Source organism: Vigna radiata, chromosome 7, assembly GCF_000741045.1.
Source record: "Vigna radiata var. radiata cultivar VC1973A chromosome 7, Vradiata_ver6, whole genome shotgun sequence".
In the NCBI taxonomy this organism is placed as follows: domain Eukaryota; kingdom Viridiplantae; phylum Streptophyta; class Magnoliopsida; order Fabales; family Fabaceae; genus Vigna; species Vigna radiata.
In genome coordinates, this window is record NC_028357.1 from 7,139,096 (window position 1) to 7,148,393 (window position 9,298).

Here is a 9,298-nt window from a genome sequence, read left to right on the forward strand (position 1 = left end):
ATATATATATATATATATATATATATATATATATTTTATAGAAAGGGGTTTGATCTTTTATAAGTGCTATTTAAAATTTCTCTAAAATAAATTAAGAAATGGAATGAATTTTCTTATTTTAATCAAGTATATATATTTCTTTTTCATTTCTATATTATTGTAAATGCATATATGAAAAGTAAATAAAAATATAAATACCAAAAAGGTAATTAATGTTATTTTAAATTTTGAAAATAACAGTTAAATAAAATTTTAGAAATGGTTACAAAAATCTGACCATTAGAAAAATCAGGAGGACTCGTTCACACGCTACATTCACGTAGAAGATTTACAAATTACAAGTTCACAAGAAATCTAACCAAGTACTTCCAACCAGTCTAATTAAACAGAACATTTTGATATGATGGACAATTTAATTGCAGCACTGCCTAAAAACTATGGGAAACAATGGGGAGAAAAAATGTTAGCTAACCATAGTTGAACGCACATAAACAGATGGCAGATCCTAAATAATAAATCTCATTGCTAAGAAAAGAAAGTCATAATAATCATTGATAAAAATACAACTCCAACTTTATCTTTTCAACCACTTTAGGTACAATTATTGTAATGAAACATCATGAAGCTACCTAAAGAGATGTAATACTAATCTTGGAATACCTAAACGGTTCGTTAACTATCCAAAAATTCGCTGACAAAAAATCATATAAAATCACAATTTTTACTTTGTCTAGGCAAGTTGCTATTTATAGTTTATCCGTTACACTATGTTACATCAAACACCCATGGATAACCTAACCAGCGCAAAATTCCACAAGAATAGAGTTGGTGTAACGTTTGATTTTCCTTTACAGAAGTCTCAACAAATTCTTGAAAGAGCACCATGCAAATTGTCAGTTCTCTCAATTTCTATCAGCATCCACTGTAAAAGCTGATGGTTCAATGTGTTGCATATTCTCTCACCTTCCCCTAAGAAAGTACGGCAGATCAGACTTTGCGAAATGGACTCTGGGAGTTCTGATAGCACTTCATGTCCTCTATTTTCTGAGATTCCATTACTACTAATTGAAACATCTGGTGTGTGAAGTTTTCCAAACGGCACACTCTGCAGGTTAAAGGAATTTGAAAAGATATGCAAGACAATCCAAGTTATTTAGGACCTTTATCAGACAAAGAATAAATATTCCACTCTACTTGATCACTGCTTGAACCATCAGCTGCAGCTTTCTTCAACCTTTTCACCAAAGGCATGCAGCTTGACTTGGCTTCTTCATCCTTGAAGTTTTGATCGGTGACCTCTATTGAAAATACATAGAAAAAATAGAATGATTGAATTAATCAAAGAAAAATTACAGAAGAATCTGTTGAACAATTTTATTCCCTATCATGTAGTCTCACATAAATTATCTAAAAGGTTACTACGAAAAAACAAATATTTGCTCCCACTCAGTTAAAGTTCAAGACAGCTCTTATTTGATTCAACATTCAAATTTTGATATGCTCTATTTGACAATATACTGTTCTTTAAGAACTACATGCATTGTATTACTAAACACTGATCGTTTAGTCCATGGATGAAGCAATAGCTCCGTGTTTAAGTTGGACAGATTACTAATTTACTTCTCACAAAAGTTAACTTACAAGTACATAATTAGAACAGCAGAACAGAAGCCGAGGTACTCTGTAAACCCATTGTATGTACGAGAAACAAAGGCTTTTGCAGAGAAGTACATAAATCATCCACACTAAATCTCGAACTCTCAGCATAGAAATAAACTTCATCGTATATTATGAAGGCCCATAATCAAAATATACTGTCTCACTCATCCCCTACCCCACCCCCACCCAAGGTTGGTTTGAAGTTTAAATTAGAGTATTTTACACACCCAGGCTTCATTATTATTCCAAAAGAAATGTCTTGTGCAAATGGACTCTCTTAATCCGTGTTAAGTACATGTTAAAAGGAATTGCAAGCACCATTTGAAATTATTTCCATTTTCTTAAAAAATCCTAAATGCAATGTGGTTATGCAATTAAAAGTTAAAAAGAATATTGACTGCGGAACTGATTCACCGACAAGAACGTAACTGAGATACACAAATAACACAAAGTTATAAACACAAATAGCACATAAAGTTATACATATCATGCATAAATATGAGAAATATGACAGGTTTAATTGTAATTCATAGTTACTTCTATCTGTAAAACATGTTTCCTTTTTTATTCACACAAGGATATACAATGGGAAAAAAACATAAAGTACCATTATTGCTAGAGTAGTAAATAGATGAAGTCCACTGTCATCAATAGTGGTGTAAATTATTTCCACTGTTTGTGGTTTATTCAAAGTCTGGCTCATAAACAAACAAAGACAAACTTAAAAGTTAAGGCTTGATTTAAGTGAGTCATGCTCAAGATTTATGGACTCGAATTAGTACAAAGTAGTTCAAATTTGTATGTATTACCTAATTACCTAAATAGTTGTACTCTTATTTAGTATTTACAAGGAAAGTCATAATTCTGTACATTATTAACTTATATATAACCCAATAAATCAAATTTTAAGCGGATAACTGGACTGTCCGGCTTTGTCATGCTGAAATTGAACATGATCCTAGTTTTAGGCTCTTTGCCTTCAGGCTTGAGTTGAAGGGGCTGTTATACCGCCTGGTCTCATTTACTCTGTTATTGGCAGACATCAAGGAATCACGGATGGATTCAGGCACGTGACCAAAATGAAATTTCCTTCCAAATGGTAAAATTTGACTTAGATTTGCAATAGGCCAATCCCAGACTTTTAGGCCTTACGTGTAGTCCTATGCTTGTAGTCAAGCTCAGATACTTAAAGACCCATGAAAGATAAGTAAACACAAAAAGCACAGTATAAGGTGCTGTTCTCTGCGATGTTAACATAGGGTGAGGTTTCCTAGTTGGCATTACCTTGCTTAACAAGGTTGATTACCAGAAAAAGAGGAAGTCTTTAACAGTCATCTCATCCATAAATAATCTGAAGCATTTTGTAAGAAGGAATAGGAAAAAATATACACTTTGAATGCTTCTGGCTTAAGGACATAATAACTTTAGCTACAACAGTAACAATGAACTTTCTTAAAAATATTTATACCATTTTCATCATCAAAAATTTCTTTTCCAGATTCTAAGTCATTATTATGAATATAAAATTATATTTTTAAACAACTTTACTTCACTTACTAACATGAAAGTATCAATTGATAATTGAATACTAATTAACGAATAAAATTATTTAGAGTTAAATCCAATTGAAAAGATAATCAAACCATGTATAAGTTAAACTACGCCTAGCTCAAGCTTTAGATTTTTTACTCTTAAATAATGTAGTTAAACTTTAGTTATCTCTTATTTTCATGAGTCAGTCCCGAACATAAGTGCTCAACTCAAATATTTAACACCCCATCATCAACAGCAGCATAAAGACATGCGGATTGACTAAATATTTTCAACCTAGTGCAGTCTAGGGAGGGTAGACTTGTACAATATTACCCCTGCAAGCAGAAATATAATTTCCAGGATTTTAACCTATGACCTGCAGCCAGATCACAACTTTACCATTGTGCCAACTGCCAAGGAACACCCTTTAACCAGAAACAAAATATTAACTTCATAATATAACTAGTAGTCTATAACCACAGATCCTGAACCAAGAGTACTACGAGCCATCATTGATAAGTTTTTACAGCAAGTAAACTCAAAACTAATTCATACAGAGCGTCCTTTGTTATTTGGTACGAGACATATAATTTAGACCCCATAAAAACTGAGAAACTCCATGTTCTGTGAACTTAAATAACTGACCAAAATAATTTGATAATGTAACTGCTGATTGAACTATATGCAGGTGTTTTGAGAGAGAAAGGAAACAATCTGTATATATATGACAGCCATGTACTGAAGGATCAAGAAATTATGGGGTGATAGAAAGTATCACATTCTAGCATACAGGATGGCCAATGTGCATTAAAAGAAATAATATTGAAGGTACCTGTAGTACTGCAAGCCAATTCTAATGTTGAACTTCCTCTTGCATGAATTTCCTGATCACAAAGCAAGCCATGCTTGCAGTTAATAGGCTCTCCCAAACTACAGCCTCTATCCACAGATGCAAGTTCAAACTGACTTCCTGTAAGAATATGAGAATCAGCAGTGCTCTCAAACAAAGGTGAAATTCTTTCAAGGTTGATCCTCTTCTGGAAGGCATCTTGTAGAGCCAGGGTCTGAAAGCAACAAAAAGATAATAAAGCATAATCGTGCAGGGAGATGTACAAAAATTAACATACATCCACACCACAGAGATGATGTTTGAATTTATGTCTGACCTGCTTAGGCATATTATGTGAATTTCGCAAAATTCTATACTGACATGCTTCATCTGTGCTATTTTTTATGCTCCAAATACGTAAACGCATAGAACGATGCAATTCATTCACAAATGAGGTTTCTAAAGAACGAATATATAGACTGTGCTGCTGATCCGTCCATCTAGTTGATTGATCCTGGAAAAGAAAATTGAGCTTAGTATGTCTTTGCCAACAAAATGAAGAGAAAAATTTCCACCTTCACTAGAAATCACGATCATGGAATACAATTTAAGATTGAGAATTTCAAACCATCATATTTATCAGCAAACAAATAAGCTTTTGTAAATAGCCTTTGAAATTAAGTCATGTCAAGTACCAAGCATTTAAGTCCATGTAGGAACTAAATTAGTTGCTATACAACTAACATGTTTTTTTATTATAATTCCAATAAAAAAGACTAGATAATCTGAAAACTAAGAGCCAATCAAAAGTATTTAAATGACGCTTCATCTGAATTAAATCTCTCATTATCTATAAGTTTTTCATTGAACTGTCTAAAGCTTGCTCAAGTATTTCACATAAGCTTCAACTAGAATAAAAATAAGCTTTTTGATGCACATACGAGTTGACGTGCCAAGGAGAAAGGGACACCAGAGAATATCTCCATTTAAACAGTAGATACAAACCAAAAGCACACCCGTTGCCGCTACTGAAATCATATGCCAAACCACAGATGCTAAACGGTATAAACAATTTTGGACAAAAGGGCGAACAAGCACAATTTAAGAGGCCAAACATAAGAGATTGAAGAACAAAGTTGATTTCAAAGTGTCAGCATCCACGGTCAAACTCAAATCTTACAGAAGAGAAAACTGTCCGCAAATTCATAACACGATTATGATTGTATTCATTATATCAGTACAATTACTCCCCTACCTCCACTGTTTTCAGATTTCAGATATTCTCGACTAATTAATTGCAGAATTTAACCAACAAATATCAGATACAGTCAGCGAAAGCATGCGAAGCAAAATTGCGCGCTTAAACACCAAAAAACCAAAACGCGGACGCACTAAAAAGACCAAGAATTAAAACGGCTAATTACAGGCACGTTCCCGTTCGAGCTACGCTAAAAACCTCTAAGATCAACCCCTGAACACAAGCTCCGACCACAAAATCGAGAAACAAAAGCGAAATAAAAAAAATCCGTTACGATGTTGGGGAGAGGAATTGGAAAGGAGTGAAGTTACCAGAAGCGGAGCGGGCGCGGAATGAGACGAGAAGTCCTTGGACGTGTCCTCCACGGTGACAGCAGAGGAGTCAGAGCTTGAGCGAGTGAGGTACTCAGGCAATGGTTGCGGATCGGAGAAGAGCGGCGGCGAGAGGTGGCGACGGAGATCGTGCGGTTCCATGAAGCGTGATCGGAGTTTCAGCGGAGAAGAAACCCTCTATGTTCGGTTGAGGGGAAGAGAGGGTGTATGCGGGGAAGGAAAAAGGCTCCACATGGCTTCGCTTTTACACGTGTCAGTGCCGTCGTTGGGGTGCCACGTCATCCGGCAGATAATATCTTGGGGTAATGTGAGCCAGATATTTTGAAGGGTCGTTGAAGAGAGAGAGTGGGGATTGGGCGCATTCATTGGCGCGTGCAACTCATGCCCTATTTTATCGTATCCGCTCATCCCATGCGCGTCGTGATTCATCAACTCAATTTTCACTTTTTCTATATATGGAAAACTGGGTTATCATAAGCATTTCTGCATATATAATTTCTATTTTTGAATTTCTCACGAATAACTTAAATTAAGACTGAGATAAAAACAATAATTAAATGGAATACATGGCTAATAAGATCCAAAGATACAGTAATATTAAAGAATGACTGGTTGAAATGTTCGAGAAATAACTTTTTGACAAATTACAAAATTTAGGGGTCAAAAGAATCAATGTTCTAGTCTAACTAATATTTGGTCTTTAGAATAAGTTTACCTTATAACTTTTTGTGTAAATAAATACATAATTTTTATATAATAACTTAAATGTTTTCGTATATTTGTTGACATTTTGAATAATCTAAAATTTGGCTTTTAAATTAACTTCATATAATCTTAACCTATCCTAATTTACATCCTTAAAAAAATATGTCCGGATTAGTTTGACGAAAATCATATATTAATAATAATTACATAGTATAATACAATCTAAACTATTTATACCCTAAATAACACATAAAGATATTTTCATAAATATATTTTGAATTGTGGAATTGCTAAAAGCATCCATGCATATATAATATTTTCATTTTTTCTGTTTCCTTTCTCGTGTCCCTTGCACTACCTGTTGAAGTTAATGATTGAAAGTGGATTTCTCGGGCTAATTATGTTTCAAGTCTCTCTTCAACGAAATTACAAATATAGATATTATATATATAACGGTTGATTGGTTAATTAATCGTAATATCAACCAAGATTGATGGGTTCATTATATATAATGGTGATATCACTAATATTAATAAAGATTGATAATGTTCTTAAAATCATTAATGTTGATTGTACTAGAAGGATCGCACGACCACTGAACCATCACGATTTAGGTGCGTTATTTAACGTTATTTTCCATCGGTCCAATTTTATGAATCAGATGGTCAAGAAATCATCTTGTAAAGACATCATTGGACGGCTTAAGACGAACTGTACATTGACTTGAGCGTCAAAGAACTTTTGAGAGGTGTCCAACCACCCGACTTGGAGAAGAAGGAAACCAAAAAGCGAATTCGGATGACATTAAAAGACAAATTGTGAAGACATTAATAGTGACTTGACCTTGCAACCGAAACATTGACCAATTTTAGTACTAAAAACACTTCATTGACACTAATCAATCTTCTAATAAGTTAAGTTAAATCATTAAATATAATATTTAGTTATATTATTTTAGCAATAAAACAAAATGTTTCAAGAAAGTTAGAGTATAATATAGGATCACGGTAACAAAATGACAATAAAATTATGGTTTAGAAAAAAGACACTAGGTTTTATTTTAGAAATATATATAATTTTTTCAAATTGTTGTTTTTGCATATTTTGTTTAAGTATGGACCAATTACTAAAGTGATTCTCATATAAGAGTCTTTTTGAACTTAGAGTTTTATTCTTTGAATAATTAGGTAAATGTTCAACGAATAGAGTATTGATGAGGGTTATGAAGTATTATAAGTAACAAAGAGCTTTATGAGTGTCAATAAGATTTTAGGAAATATTTTAAATAACAAAGAGGTGCATGGCGTAAGTGATAAGCAAAGTTTATCAAGCATACCACTCAAATGTTAGTGTGAGGATTGAGTTATTACTCAAGAAACAATGTCCAAACTTGAATTGAGAAGTTTATTAAACTCTTCGTGAATGTCGTTTAAGTGACCTAAAAGAAAGGAAAATGTATCTTTAACAAATTTTTTTGACAACTTTTTTACAGTCGCTTATGTGGTAGCTTGTGATTGATCCATTTCAAATATACGAACCAATAAAATAATGATATATAATCTGTTGTCAAAAAATTATTAAAAAAGGTGGTTAAAATATCATGGTCCTAAAAGAAAAATGCATATATGTATTTTCAATTAGCTAATGTATGAGCATGTTATCGTTGGATAATGTCATAATTAAGATACTTGAGTATTTCAGTAATTAGGTAGAAATGTACTTAATTGATGTATTTTACATTAGATTTAATTGTTTAAGCTCATATATCAAGGATGGTTATCCCGAGCCACTTTGTGGTTTGTAATATTAAAAACAAGATTAAGATATATTTTTGCTTCATTAGTTACATAAATTAAGATATCATGTGATGAAAATATGGGAGATAGTTTTTGTATATTAATACACACTTTTGGATGTACAATTATTTGTACAATGAACTTATCTTGACATTTAGAATGAAGGTTTGCATGTGAATAAAAAGTTCTTAGTTTAAGTGAAGTGTTGGTATCTAATACAACATATTTAATACAAGTATTTCGAAACACATATATTATATTATATTATATTATATTATATTATATATATATATATATATATATATATATATATATATATATATATATATATATATATATATATATATATATGATATAAGTTGTATTCATTTGATCCTTGAGTCGTAGAACTGAAGTGTTTAGAATGGATTAAATAGAACTTGTTGAACCTTCTTTTGTAATATATTTGTATTATGATTTGCTTGTATATTAATCTCACCTTTATAGCTTGTGCTTCTAAGGTTCTTTGTATGACTTTTCTGTTATAGTTGTACTAAGTACGTGAACAAATAACACTACGTATTCAAGAGATAGTAATATATTAGCCTGGATGATTTTGTCATATATATTATGTGTTTACATATATGTATGTTCTTTTATATATTTCAAATAATTTGATTTGTAAGTCTACCATAAATACATTACAACTAAATTAACTAAAGTATGTATATGTGTTAAGTAAAGTGTAACAATTAATGTATTATGTTTTATGAGAGTGTTAAAATATACAAATTGAAAATAAAAGACTAAATATGAGTTTGTGTAAACAATGAAACTTATTGATGAATTTAAACATGTAATGATGTAATGAAGAATTTGTGTATTAAAAAAAATTAGAATCTAATTTAATTCAAATATGGATCTAGTTTGTTTGAGACTTCAAAAACATGCATAAATTATTGAAACATTAATTCATTTACTAAGACATTAATTCATTTACTAAGAGGGGTATGAGCTTGGATAAGAAGAAGATTGCAATTCTCAAAGAATTTAGTTGCATCTGGTGGTTCAACCCAATCATAAAGACAATCACATGCATATAATTAAAGAAAAAGAAAAGTAATTTTTAATATGAAAATGATAAATAACAATTAATGAAAATGATTGCTTGTATTTTAACCAATTATGTTTCATGGTTTTATTTATC

At 31.7% G+C, this 9,298-nt stretch overlaps 1 protein-coding gene across 1 annotated transcript; it reads right to left on the bottom strand.

Moving 5' to 3' along the window:
- Positions 1–705: 705 nt before the first annotated feature.
- On the bottom strand, positions 706–5,966 carry LOC106767778. The gene is made up of 5 exons (XM_022783043.1): positions 5,591–5,966; positions 4,359–4,535; positions 4,025–4,256; positions 1,195–1,298; positions 706–1,105 (listed from the first exon to the last, which is right to left on the bottom strand). Exons 1-5 carry the CDS (start codon positions 5,750–5,752, stop codon positions 860–862), a joined length of 921 nt encoding a protein of 306 aa, XP_022638764.1. The 5' UTR covers positions 5,753–5,966; the 3' UTR covers positions 706–859.
- Positions 5,967–9,298: the final 3,332 nt, after the last annotated feature.

What these genes read in the sequence shown, in the direction of transcription:
- LOC106767778 (XM_022783043.1), bottom strand. Translation starts at nt 5,752, where the DNA reads ATGGAACCGCACGATCTCCGTCGCCACCTCTCGCCGCCGCTCTTCTCC. An exon ending in CACATAATATGCCTAAGCAG is followed by an intron (nt 4,257 to 4,358) that starts GTCAGACATAAA and finishes TGTTGCTTTCAG; the next exon opens with ACCCTGGCTCTACAAGATGC. An exon ending in ATTGGCTTGCAGTACTACAG is followed by an intron (nt 1,299 to 4,024) that starts GTACCTTCAATA and finishes TATTTTCAATAG; the next exon opens with AGGTCACCGATCAAAACTTC.